This window comes from Budorcas taxicolor, chromosome 2 (genome assembly GCF_023091745.1).
Source record: "Budorcas taxicolor isolate Tak-1 chromosome 2, Takin1.1, whole genome shotgun sequence".
NCBI lineage: Eukaryota > Metazoa > Chordata > Mammalia > Artiodactyla > Bovidae > Budorcas > Budorcas taxicolor.
The window spans coordinates 151,545,932-151,572,216 of NC_068911.1; the positions used below are offsets into that span (position 1 = coordinate 151,545,932).

A 26,285-nucleotide genomic window follows, 5' to 3' on the forward strand; every position below is an offset into this window, starting at 1 on the left:
GGAGCCCCGGCTCAGCGCGCTTTATACGACCTACTCAGTCCCCGCCCATAGAGACACACACGCGCGCGAGCGCACGCGCGCACGCACACACGCACACACACACACACACACACACACACACACACACACACACCTGTCCGGGCGCCCGTTTGCTCGGGGCAAATATTGACTCAGAGGAGGCGGAGCGCCCCCTCACCCCTCTCCCCGTCCCCGCCTAGGCTTCGGGGCCGGAGCTCCTCTGAGGCCTTGGCGGTGGGGGTGGAGGAGGGTGTCGGGGACCTGGGTGCCTCTGGAACAACACCAGATGTCACTTTTCCACCCACCTGCCTCGGGGAGGGGGTGGGGAGGAGCCGAGGACAGAGGCTACCAGGCGGAGGTTAGGGGGAGCGGGAGGTTGGGTGTCCTAGGGAAACTGGGGCATCCTCTGGCCTGGGGGATTCGAATTCACATTTAATAGGGTCTGTGGCCCGCGGCGTAGCGATGCGCTCTGTCCCCGTCCCAGCGTCAAATTCTTGACCTTCCTCGACGTGCCTCGATTTCCCTTCCTCTCAACCTCCACAGAGTCCCGGGAGCCCGGCCGATGCTGAGTAAAAGCTAGCAGTGGAAAGGCCGAACCTCGGAGCAGGTGCGGCGGGGAAAGGGAAGGGATGGCCCCTTTTGCTCCGCGGCCACCTGCTGTGCAGACCAGGCCACCCGGCTCTGCTGGGGCAAAAGCCGGCCAGAAACCACCCGGAGCGCCCTCCACTGGCCAGACCGCAGAACTCTCGCCCAGCTGCCTAGTGGAGAGGAGCGACTCAACCTCCCAGCTCCAAAGAGTCAGTGCGGTCCACCTTGGCCGCTTCCACCATCTGTGCCTCTCAGACTGCGCGCGAGTTCTTGTCGCTTACGAGGAAATAAAGTGAAGGCAGATGTGTGTGTGTTGAGGGGGGGCGGGTAGCTAAATGCTTTACTGGGGGGTGGAGAAAAGGTCGGGAGGAATCTACAGATGCAAGTCGGAAGGGGTGGGCGCTTGCGTCTGCAAACAGTCGGTGGGGGGGCGGTTCAAACGAGCCGGGCATCTCCGCTTGCTGCGGCCCCCGGGGCTGCAGCCGGCAGCGACTCGGGACTCAGAATCCTGGAAGACAGAAAGCCCCAGGTAGGGGAAGTGGAGGAGAAGCTTCCCGGCGCCCTTGCCCGCCCATGCCGCCCCTCGCGCCCTCCGGCGGCCGCTGGCCCCGGTGCCCCCACCTGGGAACACTGAGCGGCGGCAGGGCGATGATGCGTGGTCGCGAGGTGAGCACCACCTCCCCGCGGCTCGCCTCCACCAGGATGTTCTGGATCATGTTGTCCAGCAGCGCCTCCTGCAGGATAGCGAAAGCCGGGAGCCTGCGCGGCGGGAAGCGGGCGCGCCGGGGTCAGCGCCGCCACCGACTTGCACTGGGCTTCTCCACTGGCTTCCTCTGTGCTGTACCGTTTGCCCCGAGCTTTAGGTGGATTCTCACTTAACTCCCCGCCCTCCCAACACTGTGAAACATTCTTGTCCCGATTTTACAGACGTTCAAACCGTGACTCAAAGAGACAAGGTGCTAAATGGCATGCTGTTGGCACCGGAGAGGGATTCGAACTCGGACAAGCCGGGTTCCCATCCCAGGAACAGGCTTGGGGAAAGGTACTGAGCGATGAGACCGCACAGAAGGAGCTCCTAGGGAATCCCACCGTGGGCAGAAAGCCATAGAGCAGCCCCAGGAAACAGCAGTGCCAGAAGAGGTGGTACTTTGCTCCCGGCTCTGGAAAGTCACTTAAGTGCTTTGACGACTGTAATCACCCTGCTGGAAGTGGTGTGATGGTAAATGTTAATAGTCTGCTCTTGGAGAAGAAACATTAAAGCTCAGATCGCCATTCTGTACATAGCGCCCCCTGAGGCCTTAAGCTTCCAGCAGCGCAGCCAATGAACGCGGAGTTGGAAAGAGAAGCTGAGACAGGTAGCCGCCCGGCACACCACTGCCTCCTAGGACCCTTCTGCACTCAGCGCCCCCTCCAAACCTTCACCTGGGCGTGGCTGCTCACCGGCTGATGGCCTCCTTCTCAGCTTGCTCTTGCCTCTCCTTCAGGAAGGCCTTCATCTGCTGCTGCCACTGCCATTTCAGGGGCTCCTGGGATGTGGGCTGCAGCATGGGCGTCATCTCTGTCCAGGGCAACTTCTCCGCCTTGCCTTCCCCCTCTTGCTCTCGCAGCTCTTCCTCGCCCATCTCCTCCTCCTCCTCTTCCTCCTCCTCCTCTTCCTCCTCCTCCAGCTCCTCCTCTTCTTCCTCCTCCTTCTCCTCCTCTTCTTCCCCTTCCTTACTCCCCAGCCTCCGTTTGTCCTCCTCCTCCTCCTTCTCTTTGCTGAACTCTGAGCTCTTGGATGCCTGAGACGGGGCTGGCACCACGTGCAGGCTGTTGTGGGCCACGAACCTGGCCGACTGCTCATTCCAGAACTGGCAGAAGTAAGGCATTTGTTCCACCAGGTTTTGTCCCACAGCCTCATGGAAGAGCTTGTCTTCCAGCAGGCCCCTGGGTGGGCAGAGAGGGAGGAGAAGGTCCTCACTGAGAGGCCTTGCAGCCCCCTGTGGGGGACTCTGGTTTCAGGGTTCCCCAAGGGGTGGTTCTTGACTACTGTGGCCACAGGTGCTGGTGGGGGGGCTGATCAATTGCTCTTCCCACCGTTTCTTCTTTAGAAAAAGGCATCTCTGGCCCCCCTCCCCCTCGGATTCTTAACGGTGATCATTATATGATAGTGGAAGAACCAGGAGGTCAGAGGTACCCAGATGAGGGTGGGAGCCCTGGAAAACAGTGGCCCAGCTCCAGACCCCATCTACCAGCCGCAACAAGGCAGAACTTGGGACGCAGCCCTGAGGATCCCTCCAGCCAGGCCACCCTCCAGAAGGGCCTGGAACAACCTGTGGAAGGGATCTTGTGAAGAAGTTCTATCTTTTGGGAAAGGAAGGGCTGGGACTTGCGGGGCTTTGGGTGGGCCCAGAGTTGACCGAACTCACGAGGGAGGCAGAGGGGTGAGGGTTTTGGGGAGGGTGCTCACCTGATGATGGCGGAGAGGCAGTCAATCAGAAGCTGCTTCTCCTGGTTGGAGACAGAGGCCCACTTGTCAGGGGATTCTTCCTCACTAGTCTCCGACTCCACCTTGGGGCACATCCTCTTTGGCAGCTCCCTGGGGGGCAGGGCAGGCCATAGTATTCTGAGTGGCCTGGGCAAGCCACCATGCTGGGGTCAGGGGCCTGAGCAGTGATGGTGGCTGCCCGGTCATGAGGACCTAGGTGAGCTTGCAGCAGCCTCTAGTCTTAACCCAAACACAGTGCTGCTGCATTTTGGGAATCAAGTCCAACTCTCAGAGTCAGCACAGGCCTTGGAGACGCTCCAAGGTGGAAAGGGAGGGAGGAGGAAAGGGAGGGAGGAGGGAAGGGAGGGAGGAGGGAAGGGAGGGAGGAGGGAAGGGAGGGAGGAGGGAAGGGAGGGAGGAGGGAAGGGAGGGAGGAGGGAAGGGAGGGAGGAGGGAAGGGAGGGGGGAGGGAGGAGGGAAGGGAGGGAGGAGGGAAGGGAGGGAGGAGGGGAGGCAGGGAGGCCTAGGTGGGTTCCCCAGGGGGCTCTGGCTCTCTGCCCCTCCTCATAAGGGCCTGACAGTAGCGGGGGAATCTCGGGGCCAGCAGGGCCCCAGTAGTCCCGCTGATGGCTGCATGTGCTCCAAGCCCTCAGCAAGGGTTAGGTCTGGGTGGCCCCTGCTCTGGAGTGTGTGTGGGAGGGGCGGTGCAGAGAGCAGAGAAAGGAGACCCCTCCCTCCCTCCCTGAGAGTTCACCAGTGCAAGAAGTGGTGGGGAAAGTCGGAGAAGTAGTTGGCCAGGAAGTAGTCGGTGGCATGGGCACGGGCAGTGAGGCCTAGGCAGAGCATGCCTGGCGACGGCGGCTGGGGACAAGGCCAGAATGTCTCCTCCTTCGCCATCTTGAGGTTCCAGCTGGTCGGCCGGTTGAGATCCTGCTGGTTCTTGATGGGGGGCAGCGTCTTTGGGAAAGGGGAGGCACTGACGACAGGGGCTGGGGACTGCACTCCCATCACTGATGTGTGCTTAGTCCCCCAACCAGGCCTTTGGCGACACCTCTGGCATCTCATCCCCACCCATCAGTACTTTCATCCCTCCCTTCCAGGAGGCTGGACTGGGCGTTGGAGGTATCTCTGGGGAGCAAGCAAGGATCCTTTCAAGACATCTTAAGGAGATGGGCCTGGGCTTACGTCCTCACCTTGTACTTTCTCGCAGGCTCACAAGCTGTACAATATGCCCTTTTCTGTGGAAGCAAAGAGACCCTTGCTTAGGATGCAAGAGGCCTAGAGGGATTCCCTTCATCCTACCCTTCCTGCTGACTGACCCACAGAAGGCCTGAAGTCAGCGCCACCACCTGCTGCCCTCTTGATCCTGCACAACTCCTAGCCACACCCTCTTCCAGAAGGTTCCCCAGGGAAGCACTGCCTACAGATGAGGGAAATCTGGCTACCTTGCTAAAGGGAAGGAAAGGAGACACCACCACACAGTGCAGGCTGCTCAAGCAGCACTTGTCCCCAGGGCCCAGGAACGCTGTGCTTTAGTGGGATGAGGAAACAGCCTCCCATATTAAGCCTTAATTCAGAAATCCCTTCTTCCATAGCCCTCAAAACATGATTTGCCTTCAGAGCTGGGCTAGAGCCTCAGAGTGAGGCAGTGCCTCCCTGGGGGTTCAGTGTGGGGGACACAGGGGCGATCAAGGTGCAAGAGTGCCACCATTGGGAGGAGGAAGCAAGGTGGACATGTTGACTCATTTATTACCAGTCCCCTTGCATAAATACTAATATTAGCCCATATTGAGTGGAGGCTTTCTGGGCACCAGGCACTGTTGTAGGTATCTACAAGCATCAACTCATTTAATCCTCCCACCAATGCCACAAAGTGGATCATTTATTTGTGTTTTAAAAGTTTTAAAACTTTTCTTTTTAACCTTTTTTGTTTGTTTTTGGCCACCCTGCACAGCTTGTGGGATCTCACTTCCCCAACCAGAGACTGAACCTGGGCCATGGCAGTGAAAGCCCGGAATCCTAACCATGAGTCCGCCAGGGAATTCCTTTTGTAAACCTTCTTAATATGGAAAATTTCAAAGGTATACACAAGTGGACTTTCCTGGTGGTCCAGTGGCTAAGACTTCATGCTCTCAATGTAGAGGGCCCGGGTTCAATACCTGGTTGGGGAACTAGACCCCAAATGCCACAACTAAATATCCCATGTGCCACAATGGAGATCAGAGATCTCGTGTGCCAGAACTAAGACCAGGTGCAGCCCAATAAATAAATAAAAACACATATTATTAAAAAGTATACAAAAGTGCTGAGAATGCTACAAAGAGTTCTCCATTACAGCCAACCCAGCTTCAACAATTACCAGTTTATGGTAATCTTCTCATCTAGACTATCTTGAAACCAATCTCAGACGTCATATGACTCCCATTATATAGTTGAGGGAACTAAAGAGGTTAAATAACTTAGCTAAGATCCATCAAAGGTCAAAAACTAAGCCAGACACTTGTTTCCAGAGCCTCCACCTGAAAACACTATGCCACCTTCCCTTCCACCAGAAGGTGGGCTCTGCCTGTTTCCCCCTGGATCCCCAGTGGCCAGCACCCAATAGCCACTCATTAAATACAGGCTACATGAGGCAGAGAATGGTCAGCCAGCTTTCTGTATCCACAGTTTCTTGGGAGGGGCTATGCTTAGTCTGGAGAAGGCAATGGCAACCCACTCCAGTGCTCTTGCCTGGAAAATCCCATGGGCGGAGGAGCCTGCTAGGCTGCAGTCCATGGGATTGCTAAGAGTCGGGCACGACTGAACGACTTCACTTTCACTTTTCACTTTCCTACATTGGAGAAGGAAATGGTAACCCACTCCAGTGTTCTTGCCTGGAGAATCCCAGGGACGGGGGAGCCTGGTGGGCTGCCATCTATGGGGTCGCACAGAGTCGGACACAACTGAAGTGACTTAGCATGCTTGGTCTAATAAAAGAAATCTAATCTCTTATGTCAGGCTGGTCAGCTTTTAGGACCACCTCGGATCACCACCTCTGTCCCCTCTGGCAAGGCTAATCAGAAGGCTCTGTGGTGTTCAGAGCCCACCCTGCCCTCCTCACCTTCACTTTCCTGTCTGTGATGGTGAACTCCACTTCCTGCCGCAGCTTCTCATCTTTCCACTCCTGCAGGTCCTTACGGTACTGCCTCAGGCGTTCCTGCTGGTACACCTGTGGCTCAGGACAAGGAGAGAGAAGACCAGGTCTGGAGGGCCTTGGCCTGGGCCTGTGCTGTGGTCCCCCCACTCTTCCAGAGCTTGGCCCTTAGACAAGGGGCCTTGGGGGGATCTGGGGATCTCATAGACCACCGCACCCCCCTAAGACTGGGAGCTGTGTGCCATCCAGCTTCTCTTTGAGGGTGGGCCTACCTTGCATATCAGGTCCATGCTATAGAAGCTGGCATGCACTGAGGCCTTCAGGGTCACTATGAATGGGATTGTCTCTTCAGGAGCCACCTTTCCTTTCATAGGACTCACAGACACCTATTTATATTTGGGGAAGAAGTCTCTCTGGAGCTTCACAGGGCTGGGATGGGACAAGATGGGATAGCACAGGATGGGATGGGGTGGGATGAAGTGAGATGGGATGGAGTGAAGTGGGGTGTGAGGGGATGGAGTGGGGATGGGATGGAGTAGGATGGAGCGGAATGAGATGGAGTAGGATGGAGTGGGATGGGATGGAGTGGAGTGGGATGGGATGGAGTAGAGGGGGATGGGATGGGATGTGGCAGGGTGGGATGGGTTGGAATGGGATAAGTCTAGAGGCCCTCTGAAGGTTCTGGTTCCCTGCAAACACAGGGAACTCTCACCTCCCCAAAATCTAGAGGCTTCAGCTGCCAGGCGAAGACAACTGTCTCGTTCTTGGAGATGTTGTTAAGGAACAGCAGGCGGCTGCACTTGCTCTGCACAGGAATGTTTCCCAGGGAGATATGTGACTGGGATAGGAAGACATTCTGTTGGTGGAGACAACACAACAGCAACTTTGGGAGGTGAAGAAATACTCAGCCTAGCCACCAGTACCAGTCACAAGTGCTTTCAACAGGCCAGGTACCATTGTCGGCAACTGACAGGCATTTAATTCTCACAGTGGCCCAGGGATATAGGCACCACTGTTGTCTCCACTTTACAGATGCTCAGAGCATATAAATAATTTTCCAAAGGTCTCTAGGATAAACCCAGACAGTATCACTCTGAAGCCTATGGTTTTGACCATTTAAAATAGGCTTGAAAGGGCTGATAAATCAGAATTTGCTTACAAAAAGCAGAAGCAAGGCTAATATGATTTGAGTCTCTGAAGGGTAGTTGTGAACTACTAGGTGGTCAGCTCCTGGCATCTTCACCGGCACAGAGCAGGAGTTGTGTGGTAGGGGTGTCTGGAAAGACCGAGGCCATGGAAGGGGCATTTTCTTGGTCTAGACCCTGAGTTCCTCCAGAGCTGAGACTCTGGCACTTTTGTGTGTCCCCAAAACTGTGTCCTCCATGGTACTCATCCTTCAGTAAGAGTCCAAACAGGGGAGAAGGGGAAGAGTAGACAGGCAGATGTATTGGTGGATAGTGACTGGACGAGTGCATGGACGGTTGAATGGAGGGACAGGTGGATAGATACGGGGATGAGCGAATGGGCATGTGGGTCAGCGGGGAAACACATGGAAGGTGGATGGATGAATGAGGCAGGCCTCAAAACAGTGGGAAGTGTGTGAACTAAAGGTAGGGTTACTGACCCTAGGTATCTTTCAGCAAAATCCATCTAGTTCCAAGGGAGAGGCTGTTCTGAATGAAGATAGTATCTCAGAGCCCTAGAATAGGCTTCTTTCTACCCCTCCAAGTGCCCCCACAAATCCCCCGAGGTGAGGGTGGCTGGGGCCGCGCAGCAGGGGGAGCCTTGCGCAGGAACACCTGTGGGCACTAGGGGGCAGGGTAAGCCTCTCCTGGAGCCGGTGCTGCATTCTAAATATGGAGGAGGGGCGGTTCCAGACTCCCCCCCCACCGGCCCCATATCCCTTTCCTTTTCCAACCCTGTGTCATTCCCTTCTCAGCCTCCTCGTCCCGCTGCGCCAGCCCCCCTGGGCCCTCAGGCTCCCCCTAGGCCTCAGGCCTTCCCTGCTCCCTTTGCCTTACCTGTCCAGGTACCATCAGCCTTGATCGGATGGCGTTGTTGTCCCACAAGGAGAGGTTGTGGAATGGGGCCGCGTCCCCCAGGACGTGGGGGTCATAGCCCACTCCCTGGAAGCGGATGACAGCCGAGTTCCATCCCAGGATGTGGATGGGCACATCTACCTGGGAGGTTAGGCAGGTGGGTGCAGGCCCTCGTCAGAGCAAGGCCTGCTGGGAGGGGGCCACCTCCAAACCCCCACCCTGTGTGAGCTGGGGCTTCCGCTCACGGTGTAGGTCTTGGCTTCAATAGGCGAGAAGATCCAGAAGACCCGGGCAGTTGTGCCTGGCTGGATCTCCCCTTTGGGGTTGAGGCAGCAGAAGATGGGGTGATCAAAATTTTTTTCCCGAACCTGTGACAGGATGTTGGTCTGGATCTCATATGTTACGGGCACCGAGCCACCATTATACAACTCATAAATCTGCAAGGGGAGGAATAGAGGAATCTTCACACCCACTCAAGGCCACAATGCAGGGAGGCTGGGATTCTGTGTTCACTGTGGGAGGGTGGGTTGATCTCCATGAGGTCACCCTTACAGTCCCAGAGTTCCCCTAAAAACTTCTGATTTCCCTTCTGCCTGGATCACCCACAAAGTATACAACTGTATTTTAAGCCTGCAACATTTTAGTACAATATGTAATCTTTTTATTATTTGCTCTCAACGTACCTAAGTCAAGTGTAAGGGGACACTAATGCTTGTGTCCACAGTGCTGGAATTTGGGGAAACGTCCGTGCACTCACCATCCGGACCCTTCATGGTTTTCTAGACTCTCATTCTAATTACCTGGGAGGCTGCCACTTTCCACCTCTGCCATTAGAGGCAGTTGTGCTTAAAGGCAGAAAAGGGAGCAGAAGGAAGGTATGAGGTCCCCCAAGACTAACCCTGAAGTTGGGGAGTCACAGAACATCCTGCCTGAAACCAGAGGTCTTCTGGTCCAAGACTCCATGTTAGAAATGAGAGAAAGAAGACAGTGAGAATAAGGAGTTTATCTGGATTTAGGTTCAGCCTCCCCATCCTTCTCAGCACCCACTCCTGAATGTGCTTTTTTTCCTGTAGCTTGGACAGCTGTCTGAGCTTCAGACCTGGTATCCAACTTCTATTTGATGACTCCTCCTTGTTGTTTCATAGGCATCTTACATTTGGCCAGGACCAAATTCTTTACAACCTATTCCTCCCCCTAGTGTATCTCACTTCAGCAAATGGCACCTACATATTCCCAGGAGTTCAAAGTAGGAATCCAATACATTTCCCTCCATCCCCTTCTCGTACTTTCCAGATCTAATCCCCAGCAAGTCCCAGTGATTCTGTCTTCAAAATGTAGATTAAATCTGTTCATTCACTCTGTTTCTGCTGCCTTCTTGCAGGTCCCGGCCACCATCTGTCATCATCTTATGAATGAAAGGAGATGCTTGACTGCAGTTGTGGAGTTTGGTTGGTGGTACAAGTTGGTCTTCTCCTTTGTCCATTTTCCACTGTCTGTGTTCAGTGTCACAGGGGAGTGGTCTGGTCTCTCTGGAAAGCTCTCCAGGAAGCATATGAGTCTTTGCCAGTCTTTTTGAGGGTCTGGGCTTCTGGGTGAGGCTTCTGGGAAGCCAGTGGGTAGATGGGTGGTGTAAGGAAGTGAGCAGAGCCCGGGGCCCTGAGACCCTCTCTCGGGTCTAGGAAGCCCTTTTATTTTGCTCTAGGCTGAGTGGCTGGAGGCTCCTGCCCAGAAACACAAGGGATTCTAAATGATTAGAAATTTCAGAGTTGTGAAATGTTTGGAAAAATTCTACATCTCCCTCTGGGATATTTCCAGCATACATTTTCAGAATGAAGGAACCTGGTTCCCTCCAATTAATAAAGACAATTCTGTAGCTTCATGAGGATTCACTTTCTAGCATTTCAGCCTCCGGAAAGATGCCCTTTTTGGAGCAGTAATTTTCAAGATGTGACCGTCAATAAGCAGGTGCTGAAACCAGTTTATCAGGCCATGTCCGGCATTTAAAAAGTGGAACAGAATAAAAAAGAAAACATCAGAGCACTCAGCATGTAGTGGTGTACGTATTGATTTGTGACACTTTTGTTTCAGTTGGATGTGTATGTATGAACTGGGTTTTCCAAAATATACTATGGTTCATGGTCAAGTTTGAAAAACCCTGTGTTAAAGGAAGGAACCCCCTGCTTTTGCATGGGAATGGGGCCTGGCAAAGGGCTTAGCACCAGTGCCTAGAAGCTGAAGCCTCTCGCCTTGGGTCTCTCCCAGTTGCCCAATCTTGAGGTTCAACCTGCAACCCCACCTCTGTGAGTGAGGACAGAGGCCCTGTCATCCTGTCATGGGCTGATGCAGACACACAGAGAACAACACTTCAGCATCCTGGTGAGCAAGACCACGTAGACCACTGACCTGCCTCGGGGGCAATGTGTCACCAATGGGGATAGGGATGAACTGATGGCTGGTGGAGGTGAAGTGCACATACTTCTGCTCCAGCTTCACCGTCACACCTATGAAATTGAGCTGGAAATAGAAAGCCCATGAGCAGCATCCTTCCCTGGGAGGAACTGAAGTGCCCAGCGGAGAGATGTGGACCCCAGTCCCCTGGGGAACGGTGCTCCCTGTACCACTCTCTAGGCTCTCCAGGACAGGACAAGGGCAGGACCTCACCAGGATCTCCCGGCCATGGGACACCTTGAAGAGCACCGGGAGGCGGTCAGTGCCGATGAACAGATGGCTGGAAGGGAGGAGACAGTCCAAGATGACTTATTGAACCTTGGTATGGATGGAAGAACAAAGGGTCATGGCACGCGTGTGGCTTTGGGCTGGCTACGCGGAAATCCCTGAGCTGGGATGGGGCAAGAGGAAAATTAAACCTCCCCTGTAGGTGGGAAGGCAACACCTTCTCAGGGTGGTGGCCACTCAGGGTACCCTGGAGTCACACAGTGTAAGGCCAGGCTCCTCCAGGGGTTGGGGGAAATGGAGGTCTTCGGGACTGGAAGGGCGGGGTGAGCGGTGGGGGCAGCACCTGTATTTGAGCTCCACCATCTGCTCTTGCCCGGGACTCAGGCTCCCAGCCTTGGGGCTGATGGAGAAGATGCAATTGTCCTGCACACGCATCTGGTGCAGCTCGGTGCCGTCAAACTCTGCCTTCTCTGCCCAGAGCTCCAGGTCGATCTGCTGGTCACTCGGGAAGAGGAAGGCCCTGGGGGAGGGGTGCAAGACAGAAGGGGCGAAGGAGCCTTTCGGTCAGACCAGAGGCAGGAGCTCTGAGCCCCAGCTGGGATGCATGGAGGCCTCCTCTATTCCCTCTCCCTCTTCTCCGCCATTAGGCAAGCTGTCCCATGCAAGGCTGAGCAAACACTGAGGCTGTGGATTCTCATTTCATAATGGCCCCCAAACCTAGGAACAGAAGCAGCGGCTAAATGGAGAATGGAAATTGGGGCTCCCATTGTGGGTACCAGGGGTCAAGGGGCTGCTTGTATATGCGGCCACTTTGGGCTTGGCAGTGACCCTGGAGGGGTCTGTGTGACAAAGAGCTTAGGAAGGGCCATTTGAGGCACCTAGGAATGTCAGCAGGACCAACTAGGGGGCCCCAAGAAGACTGGCATTTTTGAGTCCAAAGCAAGGCTGGGCATAGAATCAGTGCCTCTGTGATGCCAGGTGCTCCAGTAAAGCAGATATTGCATTCTGAAAGGTGCCCAAATAAGTGACAAAGGGGTCCCAAGATTGCAATCTGAAAAGAAGGCTCCATCCACTCTCAGAAGGATGAACTGGCCTCAAACAGGGCAGAGTATATGAACAGGGAATAGCCAGAAGCAGGGGGAAATGGGCATCACACCTGAAAAGACTCAAGGAGAGTCTTGGGAAAATGCAAATCAAAATCCCCTCAAATCAATCTTAAGTATTTTCACATCTGAATCGTGAAAAATGGTTACATTTGATGCTGGTAAGTTCAGGAAGGACAGACATCCTCGAATACAGGGAGAGGAGGAATTGCTCCCACATTCTGTTGCAGGAATTTTGATAGCATCTTTTAGAATAGAAAGTGCATAGAACAGAAAATGCTCTTTGACTCAGAAATTCCATTTGGGAGAATTAACTTGCAGGGGTAAAAATGTAAGCACGCATGCAGGCAGGCACACTTGCATGCACACACACACACACAAGGATGTTTATTACAACTTTGTTAGTGATGGCAAAAAAACATTAAAAAGCACTGGGAACAACTAGTGTCATCTGAAAGGAGCGGTTTAAAAATGTACAGGCTTCCTTGACAGTCCAGTGGTTAAGATTCCACACCTCCAGTGCAAGGGACACAGGTTCAATCCTGGGTCGAGGAGCTAAGATCCCACATGCCATGTGGCATGGTCAAAAAATTAAAAAAAATTTTTAATACCAAGAATTAAAAAATTAACAAAACAAAATAGACATAAGGTCCATTCATATTACAGGATATTATGCAACTAAACAAAATAGACATAAGGTCCATTCATATTACAGGATATTATGCAACTATTAAAATGAATGAGTTACATCTCTATATACTGATCTTTATTGATCTAAAAATGAATGTTACTGACATAAGGCTGAGTGACAATGTAATTGTTATAATGCTGAACACAGAGTAATACATGTAACACCATGCCATTATTGTAATAAAAAATGAAGGAGTAACTGTGTCCATGTGTCTCTGCCTTGTACCAGTGCTGAGAGTGGAAGCACATGCCAAGCCCACCAGGGCCGACTGGAGAGGGAGCTGGCGGGGTGGGGGAGCTTCTTACTTTTCTTCCATCACCCCTGTGTTGTTGGACTTGTTACCGTTACTTGTTACTTGCTTCTGTCGTTTTATCTGCAGGACACTGATCTGCAGCAAAACTGGCGACCTTGCTACTTCAGGTTTGTCTGCAGTTTCCCTCTCGGCTCTCACCCCAACTCCGCCCAAATAATCCCTGCCTGTCCTCTGGTGTGGGCCCCCAACTTGGGACTGTGGAAACCTGCCAGCCTGTCCCTCTGCCTCGAACTGCTAATCCTCCTCAGAAGGAGAAGAATTACACGCCCATCAGAGGACTCCAGGGCCCTGCCCACGTCCTTATCAACGTTACAGCCACGCTGTGCCTTTTTCTCTTACCCATGTCTGCACCAGGCCCCCTGTCTAGAAGGCTCTCTGAAGGCTCCCTGCCTCTGCTCCCTGGCCTATAGGTCTAGCTTTCTCCAGGAAGCGCTTCTGAGGTGTGCACACCCTCCCACCACTTCTAAATCCAAGGGAAGTAGCTCTGACGCTGCCCAAGGGTCTTTTGCAGCATGTCTCTCACCATGCACCACAAGGCCGGTCTGCCCATCGGGAGGGCAGGGCCTAGGCTCGTCCGCTTTTTTATTCTGAGCTCTGGGCTTGAGGCCTGCATCAAGGAAGCCCCAGTCCACGTTTGGCCGATGGCTTAATGAATGAATGAGGGAACAGACAACGTTAAGTTGTGCCCCTGACACCTGTGAGGGATCTCCCTTTAAACACACAGCCCAACATCTCCCTGGGCCAAGCGCAGGGGCAGCAGAGGAGGCTTGGTGGGGGCACGGCAGCAGCATGGCTCCCAGATCCCCCCGATGCTCCTCCCAAACCCACTTGGGGTTCTCTGTCCTGCCTGCTGCTGCCTCCAGGCCAAGTCCACACTCCCCGTTTTTTACTGATCTTGGCAGGAATAAAACCTTCGGTCTGTTCTTATGAATTTAGCAGAGACTCGGCTAGAACTTTCAAAAATAGCCTTCTAAGAAACTGAAAGGAAACAAAATAACGCAAAAAGCCGAGGAGAGTCAAGTGTTCTTAGGAAGGTTCCCTGCGTTTGGAATCTAGGAAGAAGCACGGACTGCCTTCCTGAACCTCAGACAATCTCCTGATGGACGGGCCTGGCTCAGTGGGCACTCTGCCTGGCTTTCCTCCTGTCCGATTTCCAGCCACCTGGCCCCTCTCCACTGAGAGTGAGAGCTGGCGTGCTCCTGCACAAACACACATGCACACACAGTCCACCAAAATACACTGCTCCACACCAGGACACCGGCCAAGACCGCTTCTCCTGCCCCTACTCCAAGGCCCTACGGGGCCTTGGCTCCTGGCCACTCAGACAGCTCAGTGGATGGCTGACGCAGCGCTCCAGGCAGGCCCCAGGCCTTCCCCACTGGGCCATAGCCTGCCAAGCTTCCCAGTCACTCAGGGCCAGGAGCCCTTAGTTACTCACAATCCCAGGCCTTCTCAGACAGAAGCTGCTTAATGAACCAGCTCCCTCTCCTCCACCACAGGGAGGGACAGGACAACCCAGAGAGTAAGGGGCGGCCGCTGCACCGGGGACAATACAGCGCCCCCAGTCTCACCCACATGCACCCCCAAGGCTCTTGAGATCACAGATGCATATGCCCACTCTCATCCACCCACTGCCACACCCCGGCTGGGCCCCTGGCTCTCCTCCCACCCCTCCCAAGCCTGACCCAGATGGGGACACTTCTTTCTCACCTCCGTCTAGCCAAGCAAAGTTGGAAGTCATCGAAAGGAAGTTTACTGGGAAATGAAGGCGCGTGGCAGAGGCAGGAGGAAAGAAAGAAACAGCGCTGGCACGGAGACAGGATGCTAACTGGGCACCAGTTCAGGGCCCCTGTGGGAGTTAAGCCAAGCACAGGAGGGGCCCAGCGAGGAGGACTCCGGTCTCCAGGCCTGGGCCCCATGTGACCGGGAAGCACAGCTGCTCCATGCCCAGCCCCGACTCTTCCTGCAGCCCCATGTGGCTTTGCTCAGCTCAGCCATCTCCCTGACACTGACGCTGTGGCAGCAGAGCCTGCCAGAGACCCTCAACTCGCCCCATGCAGGCCCGGCTCCCACTGGCCTGGGGCTCTGTCAGGGCTGCCCGAGCATTTATCTAGCTCAGAGATCAGGGCACCCTGTAGCTTCTTGCTGACTAACCTGTGTAGGTGGGGGCTCTGGACCTAGACAGATCTGGATGGGAACTGGCTCTGCCTCTAACGGCTAAGAGCTCTTAGCTGAGTCCTTAGCCTCCCATCTGTGAGACAGTCAGCAGAGGAGGATTTTTTCACAGGGTTGGTGTGAGACTCGGAGAAGAGGGTCCTAGTGGCCAGCTGTGGCGCATGTGTGGTGGCTACTTCTCACTCGCTAAGCTATGACGATGCCTCTGCCAGTCTCAGCAGTAAAGAATCTGCCTGCCAATGCAGGAGATGGGGGTTCCGTCCCTGGGTGGGAAAGATCTCCTGGAGAAGGAAATGGCAACTCACTCCAGTATGCTTGTCTGGGAAATCCCATGGACAGAGGAACCTGGCGGGCTACAGGCCATGGGATCACAAAGGAGTCGGACACGACTTAGTGACTAAACAACTGCCAGTCTCCATCAGGGTGAGTCTACCACTTCTGAGCCTATGGACGGGACTCAGCCAGATCTGATGTCCCGTTGGACGACCCTAGTCCTACCCTGGCGTCTACATCCAACTGATGCGTGGGGTCGGGGTGCACTTCATGGACACCAGGTGATCAGGGCTACAACCAACAACAGAACACCTCCAGCCCCTGCACCCCACTCCGTACCAGTCCAGGGGCACCATGCCGCTGTTCTTCAGGGCCAGGAGCACCACGGAGGGCGGGGCATCTATCGGTGCCGCCCCAAAATTGAAATTGAGCTTCAGAGCGGTGAAGACAGGGGGGATCTGGCTGGTGCTGTGTGGAGCAGAGAAATGGTCTGGGACAGGGTTGGGGACAGGCTGGAGTCCTTTCAGGGGTGGCTGGCTTGGCATCCGTCTCCCCACAGAGGGGAACTGGAGAATCTGGGACTCAGGCACAGGGATGGGTCAGCATTTGAGACCTCAAGTCAATCTCAGCCTTCTCCAGGCCCCACCAAGGATGGGCAGACATTGGTGGGGGGCAGATAGGGAGCCCCTTCTTGGACAGGGCCTGGTGCTGGGGGCATGAGTGGAACATTGCTCCAAGAACATTCTCAGACAGGCTCTGCCTCTCCCCAGGCCCACCTCACCTGTGCCGGGTGGGCACCTTATAGGTGAGTTCCCAGGGTGTGGGGTCACGCTCCAAGTAACTGTTGAGCAGGTCCAGGGAGAAGAGGTGCCACAGGTGCTTCCGGGTGATGCCCTCGGCGCTGCCCATGGAGCGGATATCCAGGATGGAGAGGAGTGGGTACACAGCCGTCAGCGACACGTGACACAGCTCCTGCTTCTCCCCAGCCTTGTTATCTGTGGGGGTATGGGAGAGGGGTGGGCTCACCTCCCAGCTCCCCTGGGGAGGGGAGTACACACTGTGGGTGCAGGGGTCCCGGGCAACCTGCCCCAGGACCCTAGTCAGGAGTAGACTCCTGGGACACTTCCAACAACAGCCAAACCTTATCTGATACTTTCTACATGAACCAAGCACTGTCCTAAGAGCTTGCAAACACCACTGTATTTAATGTGCATTGTTATTCATTTTCAAACTTTAATGGCTTTATTGAGATGTAATCTATACACCATAAAATTAACCATTTAAAAACATTTTTGGGGGGGAATTCCGTGGCGGTCCAGTGGTTAAGGCTCTGTGCTTCAACCGCAGGGGGCACCGGCTCGATTCCTGGTCAGGGAAATAGGAACTTACATGCCATGCAGTGCAGCCAAAAAATTAAAAAGAATTCTTTGGTTGCATCATGTGGCATGTGGGGTCTTAGTTCCCTGACCAGGGATCGAACCGGGTACCCCCTGCAATGGAAGTGCAAAGCTTTAACCACTGGACTGCCAGGGAAGTCCCCAAGATTAACCCTTTCAACACACAATTCAGTGATTTTTTTTTCGTGTATTCACAGAATTGCACAACCGTCATCACTGATTTTAGAATATTTTCAGGCCTCCCAAAACAAACCCAGTACTAAGTGGCTGTCACTCTCCATTCACCCCTCTCCCCACCCCTGGCAACCACTCGTCCACTTTCTCTCTCTAGAGTGTCCTATTTTGGGTATTTCACATAAACAGAATCATACAATGTGTGGCTTTTTGGTGACTGCCTTCTTTCACTTGGCATAATGTTTTCATGGTTTGCCCATGTGGTAACATGTATCTGTACTTTTTTTTTTTTCACCAGTGCACCATTATTATCCCCATTTTACTGATGTGGAAACTGAGGCATAGGGAAGTTAAACAACTTTGCTGAGGTTACATGGCTAATAAGTGCTGGGGCCAGGATCCAATTCCAAGGAGCCCACACTCTCAGACACTCATTCTCCTGTGCTCCTCTGACTGTGCTGTCCTGGACTCCCACCAAGTGGCCCCCGGGGCAGGCTGCTAACAACCTCATTTTATGAGGGAGGAAGCTGAGACCTGAGGCATCTGAGGAGTTACCTGAGATCCCTCCACAGGTAGACACAGGGCCCCACTCTTCACACTGAGTCCCCCATAGCTCAGGTACGCATATGTGGACACCCACACAGACAGATGTGGCTGGTATGAGGCATGTACACCAGACACCCAAAAGCACACCCTAGCACGTTCTCATCCATCCTGCCAGCTCTGTCTGGACCCTCGGCACCCTCCCACCCCAAGTCCTGCACACACAGCCCTCCGCCTTTCCTCCCTGGCCCTGACATCCCTGCAGATGGCCCAGGTACCTCTGTGGGAGACGAGAGCATAACTGATGGTCCAGGAGTACTGGGACCGGTGTTTGGGACAGGCAGTCAGGCAGATGGCGTCCTGGGACCGGGGCGGCATGCTCCCCTCGGTGCGGTCCAGCTGCAGAGCTGCTCAGGGGTGGCCGTCAGGGGCGGCCGGGTGGGGTCAGGAGCAGAGGAGGCCTCCAGTGCAGCCTAGAGAGGCCTGGCCTTTCCTCTCCCCCAGTCCCAGACACTCTGCCCTGGGCAGCAGAGCTCTGGTTAGACAGCAGGAAATGGGGAGCCGAGAGCTTCCTCCAGACCAAAACAGCGGGGGCCAGTCTTGGGGTCACTGGTACCTGCTAAGCACTTTATTCCACTCAGCTGCCTGGGGAGGTAGGCACCACCAGTAGCCCCATTTTACAGATGAGGGAACTGAGGCTCAGAGAGGACAATTACCCTTCAACCCCACACATCTAGCAAGTGGAAGCACCAAGTTTCCAGCCCTGTCCCCAAACCATGGTCCGGTTAACCAGTGTTAACCCATGCCCCTCACTCCTGCCCCGGGGGCCCAGTCCTGCCCAGGCCTGAGTACCGAGGGGACTGTTCTCGACAGCCTTGGGGTCGCTCTGTTCCAGGAAGAGGCGGTAGTGGAGGGTGCAGTTGCCATCGTTCAGGAGCACCAGCATCCTGGTCTGCTTGCCATTCACCAGCATGTTCCCAAAGTCCAGCTCCTTTTCCTGTGCCTGAGGGCCAGAGTCAGCCAGCCCAGGGTGGGGGATCCCCCAGGCCAAGGCCTCATCTGTTGCCCCCCACTCCGGCCTCAGAGGTTCCCCAAAGAGCGGATCCAGCAGGGAGAGCCAGGGGGCCAGAAGACTGCCAGCCCCTGCCTTCATGGGGTCAGGTACTCTGGGGCCTTCCCTCCCATCTGGGCCCTGCCCCTCCTCCCCTTCCCCTCCCCGCACCCACCAGGGTCCTCCCACTCACAGACAGGCTGCTGGTGATGCCCATGCCCACCAGCCGGAGCATGTAGTGGGTGGTGGCGGAGGGCTTGGTGTTTGGGGGCAGGCCGGCTTCCCAGACCCACATCCCCACTCGGAACAGGTACTTGGTCTCCTCCAGAGGGCTGAAGGTCCAGGTCAGCGTCTGGGGTCACAGACATTATCCCTACGTGGGGGTCTCTGGGAACCCCTGCCCACCTCTCGGATGTCTGAGGTCCCACTGCAGAACATCAGGCTATAGAAATCCTTTCCGAATGTTTCCTCGAGCTAGGCACTTACACACATTGTGTACTCTGTCATTTCCCTCGGGCCCTCAACCACTTATCCCCAGAGGTAAATGGCATTAGTTTAGTGTCTCATTGTCTGATGAGAGACTGGAGCTGCAGAGAAGCGGGGTAACTCCCCCAGGGTCACACAGCTGACGAGGGTACTTGGTGGGAGCTGGGGATGTGCACTCTTGAGGCTGGACTCCAGAGTCTGTGTGGTCTCTCGCCTTACAGAGTACCATCCCTGGGCTCTAACAGACACCGTGTGTTGATGGTTCTCGGCTCAAGCTTGGCCTCCTTGACTAGGAGACCCTAAACCAGGGCTAGGGCTCTGCTAGTTTGGGTCTCACCTGTGCCCCCCTCCAAGGACCTACCGCTTTGACCTCCAGAAGCTCCCTTTCTCACTCCTTAATGACAGCCACCCATTAGCCCCAAATCCAGCTGCTCCACAGCAACCCCCAGCTTTGGGGGACCAAGGATGGAGGATGGACTTGTCCCTGGGCACTGACATCAGAAACCCAGGTTTAAGTCCCAGCTCTGCACCTCTTAATTCACAGTCTTAGTAAACAGTTTCCCCCCAACCCAAGTCTCAATTCTTCTTTGTAAAATGGGGGTGAAGATGATGGTAACAGTCATACCTACGCATAAGGCTGGAAGAAATGACGGTGGCTTAGATGGAGGCGTGAGCCCAGCCCCAGAGAGATGTGAGTAAGAGCTGATGGTGAAGGTGAGGGTGATGGGTATCCTTCCCTCCCGCCCTTGGCAGGGCACTCACAAAGCTCTCATTGGGCTGGATAATCCCTCTGGCGGGCTGGACAGCCAGCATCTTTCGGTGCTGCTGGGAGACCCTCCACTCAAATTCCAGGGGCAGACGGGAGGGGTTTCGGAAGGTGAAGAGGCTGGTAGAGGAGCAGCCCACCCAGGTGGGCTTGAAAAAGACGCTTTTACAGGTGTCCAGTTTCAGCTGCAGCGGCTCCTCGCGGCTCTGCATGGTCACCTCCTGGGGCAGGCAAAGGGAGGACAGTGCCCTGACATCGCCCTGTGGCCCTGGCTCCCCCAAAGATCCTAGATGGGCAGCTTTGCTCCCTCGGAGAGAGCAGCAAAAGGTGCCCCACCCTGGGCCCTGGGTATGGGCAGGCTCTGTCAAAGGCAGAGTACGTACATAGTGACTGAACAGGAGATGGTTCTTGAAAAGAAGTCAGGGACCGAAAAAGGATGTACAGACCATTTCATTGGCCAGACGTGAGTCTAAAAACCTCGGACCCTTTCCCTGGCCTGGCCCCAAACACCCTTCTACCATCTGTAGTCATGAGTTTTGGGCTGCCCTCACTCCTTCCTTGGGACCTTTGCACCCCTTTTTCTTGCTCCGGATCCTATAAGTGGACAGGCAGGGTCCTGGGGAGAGCCATTCCCAGACATGGCCCAGGGATCCTCTCCCTGCCATGCCACTGCCTGGATGGGGAGCAGCCCCTGAGCTATTTTAGGGGAGCTTTATAGGCCAGTCCCAGGATGCGGCTTTGAAAAGGGAAGCCCCAGACTCTGGCCCCCTCCCAAGGATCCAGTCCCCACCCCCACTGCCTACCTTGAGATACTGGGGGCAGGAATTGAACTGCAGGTAGAAAACATGCTGCTTCCAGGAGCTGCCCTGAGGGTAGGTATAGGTGAGGAGGACCTTGTGGGCCCCAGGGCCCAGGAGGCCCGAGCGGGGCCGCAGGGAGATGTCCAAGCTGCTTTTGGGGGCCAAGCTGTAGGTAAGCAGCATAGAGCCTTTGTTGACGAGGAGCAAGCTGCGGTAGGAGGGTTCGCTGGGGGACACTGCAGGAAAGAGCTGGGATGGGAGAGAGGAGGGGCCCCAGCTCAGATCTGCATGCCCTCCCCAGCCCCACCCCACATGCACACTCCAGGTGGTCTGTGTGGGCATGGGTGAAGCCATCTTCCAGGAGGCCCAAGATGCCCTTGCACAACCCGGTCAGTACCCTGGGGGCAGGGAATGGAGGGACACAGCTCGGGCTCCGATCTCCAGAGACCTCCAGGAAAGGAGATGGAGCGGCCACAGGGACTGGCTCCAGGAAATTGAGGACCCCGGACCCCACCACCACAAGTTTCTTTCATCTTGTTGTTGTTCAGTTGCTCAGCTGTGTCCGACTCTTTGGGACCCCATGGACTGTAGCCCTCCAGGCTCTTCTGTCCAGGGGATTTCCCAAGCAAGAATACTGGAGTGGGTTGTCATTTCCTGCTCCAGGGGATCTTCCTGACCCAGGGATCAAACCCATATCTCCTGCGTCTCCCACATTGGCAGGCGGATTCTTTACCGCCTGAGCCACCAGGGCTCTGAAAGTGCCTGCAAATCATCTTTTGGAGATCCCTGTTTCATAGAAGCAGGTGCAGAAGCTCTGGGATAAGCAGCCCCTTTTAGATAATTCTCAGGCAGGCAGCCTTGGTAGGGGGTGGGGGGAGCCCCACTCTGGGAAGGGAAAAACCCCAGCAGTCCCAAACATCCCTCAGGCATCTAGGGTGTGGCCAGCACGAGGCAAAGAGCTGGGTTGGCTACCAAATGCATGGCCGAAATCGCTGGCCCGGGTGCCCCCTCCAGCTGGAACAAAGAGCACAGGTGCATGAGGTGGGGGCAACGGGTACGTGGGCAACATGGGTCCAGCATTCTGCTGGATTTCAGTAAAGGCCAAAGACTATAAGGAACCAGCCAAGGGAAAGGGGCAAGGGCTGGCGGGGCGGGGGGGAGGCGGTCAGTGAGGAGACCCCAGGGAAGTCAAGAGGGCTATGGGAAGGGGTGCCCTTGAGCACCATTGTAACAGTTAGGGGGCCAAGATCATCCCCAAACACACAGTGCAAAAGTAATGTCTTTCCAGCAAGCGTGAGACAGGAGGGTGGAGCAGCTGGATGAAAAGACTGATGATGGCAATAGAAGCTGAGAACTGGCACTTGGCCATCTGGCTCCAGAGTCTGTGTTTCTCAACCTATGTCATCCTGGGGCTCAGGTCAGACAGGGCCTCCAAGGGCCCTGCTGGAGAGACCTGGGAATGATGACTCCCTCAGGACAGGGTTAAGCTAAAGGGCCAGCCTTGAGACACTTGCTGGGCTGGATAATCCCTGAGGGCAGGGGCTCATGGCCTGGGAGGTCCTATTCCCAGCAGGCACTCGGTTAATATGTAATCAGGAACTGGAGACTTTAAAGGTGAGCGTCGGAGAAGGTAATGGCACCCCACTCCAGTACTCTTGCCTGGAAAATCCCATGGACGGAGGAGCCTGGTGGGCTGCAGACCATGGGGTTGCTAAGAGAAGGAAACGACTGAGCGACTTCACTTTCACTTTTCACTTTCCTGCACTGGAGAAGGAAATGGCAACACACTCCAGTGTTCTTGCCTGGAGAATCCCAGGGACGGAGGAGCCTGGTGGGCTGCTGTCTATGGGGTCGCACAGAGTCGGACACGACTGAAGCGACCTAGCAGCAGCAGTGAGAGGGCCGGGGAACTGTTTCAGATGGAGCAGGCCAGAGCCAGTGGTCCAAGCCCCAGACTCTTCGCAGTTCCACTGCAGTGGTCCAGGAGACAGTCCTTCAAGACGGGTGCAGAGCCCCAGGGGCTGGTGGTGGGGAGGCTGGGACGGCCAGGGAGAGCACTGGACGTGCTTCTCAGGCCACCAGACATGGGAGAGGGATCTGATGGCAGAGCCAAGCCCTCTGTCCCACTTCCCACTGCAGCTGGGGCCACGCTCACCTTGGGGGCGTCCAGGGTGTACTGGGGGATGTGGTGCTCCAAGCCAGGGCAATAGCTGTGGCCTCGCGCCTGGAGCGTCAAGCACCAGGACGGGCACACAGTGCAGTCCTCTTCGATGTTGTTGTAGCTTCGCAGGACCTGTGGGACAACCACACCCATGACCGCAGTGTCTGACCTGGTGGGGCACCCCAGCCTGCCCCCTGTACTGCAGGAACCCTACGTGGGGCCCAGGGGGAGGGGCCCCCTGGGAAGACAGTGGGGGAACCACAGCCATAGCAGCCCCTCCTGCTGTGCGCCAGGCCCCGCACTGAACACGCAGCACCAAGCAGTCAGCAAACATGCTCTCTAATCCTCCCAGCAGGATGAGGGTGGGGCTGGGATGTGAAAGCAGCATTCATCCTGCAGGAATGTGCCAGAGAGCACTGGCCAATAGAAACAGAAGGCAGCCGCAAGCGCGAGCTGCAAACATGGTTTTAAATGCTCTAGTAGCCACATTGACAAGGCAAAACACGTAAAACCTATTTCAACAATATATTTTATTTAACTGAGTAGATCCAAAATTGTATTGTTTCAACATCATATATGTATGTATGTGATACACACATACATACATATACATGTGTGCACGCTTAGTCACTCAGTCGTGTTGGACTCTTTGGGACCCCAGGACTGTAGCCCAGCAGGCTCCTTTGAAAATACTAGAGTGGGTAGCCATTTCCTCCTTCAGGGCAATCTTTCTCACTCAGGGATTGAACCCACCTCTCTACGTCTCCTGCGTTGGCAGGCAGGTTCTTTACCACTAGCACCACTTTGGAAGCCCATATATATCTGTGTGTATATGTATTCTTGTTGTTCAGTTGCCCAGTCATGTCCGACTTTTCTTGACTGCCTGGACGGTAGCACTCTAGGTCTTCCTGTCCCTCACCATCTCCTGAAGTTTGCCCGAGGTCATTGCATTGGTGATGCCATCATATACACATATATACATACGTATACATATATATATGTATATGATGCATATAGATGATGGCATTGGGCTTCCCAGGTGGCTCAGTGTGTAAAGAATCCACATGCAATGCAGGAGAAGCAGGCAGATGTGAGTTCAATCCCCGGGTTGGGAAGATCCCCTGGAGGAGAGCATGGCAATCCATTAGTATTCTCGCCTGGAGAATCCCATGGAGAGAGGAGCCTGGTGGAATACAGTCCATGGGGTCAGAAAGAGTCAGACACGACTGAAGTGACGGAGCACGTGTGCACGCACAGGATGGCATCACCATATATGGTGCATATATATATGAGGCAGGAGACATTTTGCATACTTTTTGTGCTAAGTCCTAGAAATCAGTGTGTCTCTTCCCTTTACAGCGTGTCTGTTTGGACTAGACACAGTTCAAGCGCTCAGTGGCCACATATGGCTAGTGGTTGGCACATCAGACAGCTTAGGACGGCAACCTGTAGCCTAAAAGTCAGAGGAGCTCAGCCAAGCCAGATGTATGTCCACAGCCTCATTCCTACAAACTTTCGAGTTCCTGCACAGCCAAGATATTAGAACAGAGGCAACTAAAGACTCAGCTTTGGAAAAACTTCTCAAAAGTTTGGATATGCTCCCAAGTTTATAGATGGAAAGACAGCTCAGGGGTCTATACATTAAGGGAGGAGCCCAAGGTCACAGAGCTGGTAAGGGACTCTGATCTTGACTGCACAGCTCTAGTGTTCCCTGAGCCCCAGCACCCAGCCACTGGGCAAGAACAGCAAGGTGGGCAGAGCAGAGAAGGAGGGAAAGGGGAGGACGGATTGGAAATGAGAAGGGAACGATATGTCTGGGGCTAAGAGGCTGGACTGACCACGTGGTCAAGGGAAAATGGACAAGAAGCCCCTTACTACATGCACGTAATTACGGGGTGCCTCAGGCTCTGTCCCCCCAGGGCCTAGTTCCTGCCCTCAGTTCTTCCAGAAGGACCACTTCCTACCTCAAGGACTAGCGAGAGGTCAGGAGCCCCCCAGCCAGGAGGCCAAGGAAACTACGTGCACCAGAATTTTCCAAAGGGCTTGAGCCCCACTGAGTTTTCCCTCCAGAGCGGGTGGGAGGCACACAAGAGGGAGACATAATCAGCTGGGCCAAGAAGCCCCTCAGCCAAGGCAGGCCATGAACCTGGGAGAAAAACAGACCACCAAGGCCAAGGGTTCAAGGAAAGGAGGGAGCAGAGCCCGGCACAGAGAGGACGTGTCCTACCTCACCCGCCCCTCCCCTCCGACCCCGCACCCTGCCGTTCAGGCTCCAGGGCAGAGAATCCACATCCCCCTGTCCTGTCTGCCCACACACACCTTATAGACGGCGAAGGCTTCAAGCTCCACGGCGTACAGGCCGTTGGGGTGAGGTGGCTGGAAGTGCAGGCGCAGGGCTGTGGACTTGAGAGGGGGCACATCGCAGGTGTTTGGGGTCACCCAGAAGGGGCAGTCAGCCCTGCGTGTCCAGGCCACGGTGATCTTGCCGTTGGTGTGGTTCATCAGGCACAGGGGGACGGGGCTGGGGTCCTGGGGCCTGGGGCAGGCACCGAAATCCACCTCGATGGGCTCAATGCTGACGGCCGGGGGAAAGATGGCCACGTCACTGGTGCCGTCGAAGAAGTATTCAGTCATCGGGGGCATGAGGGGATACTGCGGGGCCGGTATGTCCTCCGAGTCCTGCGTCGGGAGAGAAGGGTGGGTGGGGGCCGGTTCTCCAGCTGCTGCCCCTCATCTCTGTGCTTCTTTCTGGAAAAGGCTACAAGAGCTCCGCACATGTCACACCCCCTGACTACGAACGATGCCCACGGCACTGCGGAGCACGGGACTACCCAAGGACTGCTAGAGAAGGGGGGCCGTGAACCTGGGAGGGTGGATGGCCCCCCAGGGTCCCAGAGGGACACATCGAACCTCGATGGGGATCATCAGGGCGCCGTTCTTATCCTGCTCCAGCTTCCTCTCCCTCAGCATGATGCCCAGGATGTCAGGCGGGTAGAGCGTCAGGCCCCGCGCCAGGTGTGTGTGGTACCACGTGAGATGCTGAGGCCGAAGGATGGCTGGCTTGGTGCTCTCCGAGTGGCATGTCCCAATCAGGTCCAGGAACAGTGGGTCCTACGACATTTCGTCTGTGTGAGGCTAGATTTCAGCCTCCACTCTCCACCCTGGCCAGAGACCGGCTTCGTCAGGGCACAGTGTGTATCACCTGGTCTAGGGGCCCAGGTGGGGTTGTCACCTCAAGGCTCTCTGCCCCGCACGTGCTGCGTGGGGTGAGGGCCAAAGTCCCGGGCTGGCAGCAGTGAGAGCAAGACTGGCCCACCCACCTGGGCATGCGAGCTTCTGCATGCCCCTAGCCAACCTCTGGCTCCGAAAGCCAGGCTGGGGGCCCTGGAGGAGAAAATCCTGCAAGTTCCAGAATACAGGTGACTGAGCAC

The 26,285-nt window shown here is 55.2% G+C and overlaps 1 protein-coding gene across 1 annotated transcript in view; it reads right to left on the reverse strand.

Annotated features, from left to right (window-relative positions):
- Positions 1–1,041: 1,041 nt before the first annotated feature.
- CFAP65 (cilia and flagella associated protein 65) overlaps positions 1,042–26,285 on the reverse strand; it is a 36,786-nt gene continuing 11,542 nt past the window's right edge. The window contains exons 9-32 of the mRNA XM_052635942.1: positions 25,765–25,965; positions 25,174–25,533; positions 22,849–22,986; positions 20,697–20,942; positions 19,890–20,114; positions 18,835–18,993; positions 18,443–18,593; positions 17,869–17,997; positions 16,258–16,471; positions 15,816–15,944; positions 11,265–11,441; positions 10,907–10,973; positions 10,649–10,759; positions 8,491–8,682; positions 8,228–8,386; positions 6,919–7,062; positions 6,479–6,592; positions 6,174–6,281; positions 4,267–4,311; positions 3,828–4,030; positions 3,056–3,184; positions 2,047–2,532; positions 1,228–1,365; positions 1,042–1,114 (exon numbers count right to left, since the gene is read on the reverse strand). Of these exons, the coding sequence (XP_052491902.1) occupies positions 1,042–1,114; positions 1,228–1,365; positions 2,047–2,532; positions 3,056–3,184; positions 3,828–4,030; positions 4,267–4,311; positions 6,174–6,281; positions 6,479–6,592; positions 6,919–7,062; positions 8,228–8,386; positions 8,491–8,682; positions 10,649–10,759; positions 10,907–10,973; positions 11,265–11,441; positions 15,816–15,944; positions 16,258–16,471; positions 17,869–17,997; positions 18,443–18,593; positions 18,835–18,993; positions 19,890–20,114; positions 20,697–20,942; positions 22,849–22,986; positions 25,174–25,533; positions 25,765–25,965 (4,098 nt within the window). The remainder of the gene's footprint in view (positions 1,115–1,227; positions 1,366–2,046; positions 2,533–3,055; positions 3,185–3,827; positions 4,031–4,266; positions 4,312–6,173; positions 6,282–6,478; positions 6,593–6,918; positions 7,063–8,227; positions 8,387–8,490; positions 8,683–10,648; positions 10,760–10,906; positions 10,974–11,264; positions 11,442–15,815; positions 15,945–16,257; positions 16,472–17,868; positions 17,998–18,442; positions 18,594–18,834; positions 18,994–19,889; positions 20,115–20,696; positions 20,943–22,848; positions 22,987–25,173; positions 25,534–25,764; positions 25,966–26,285) is intronic.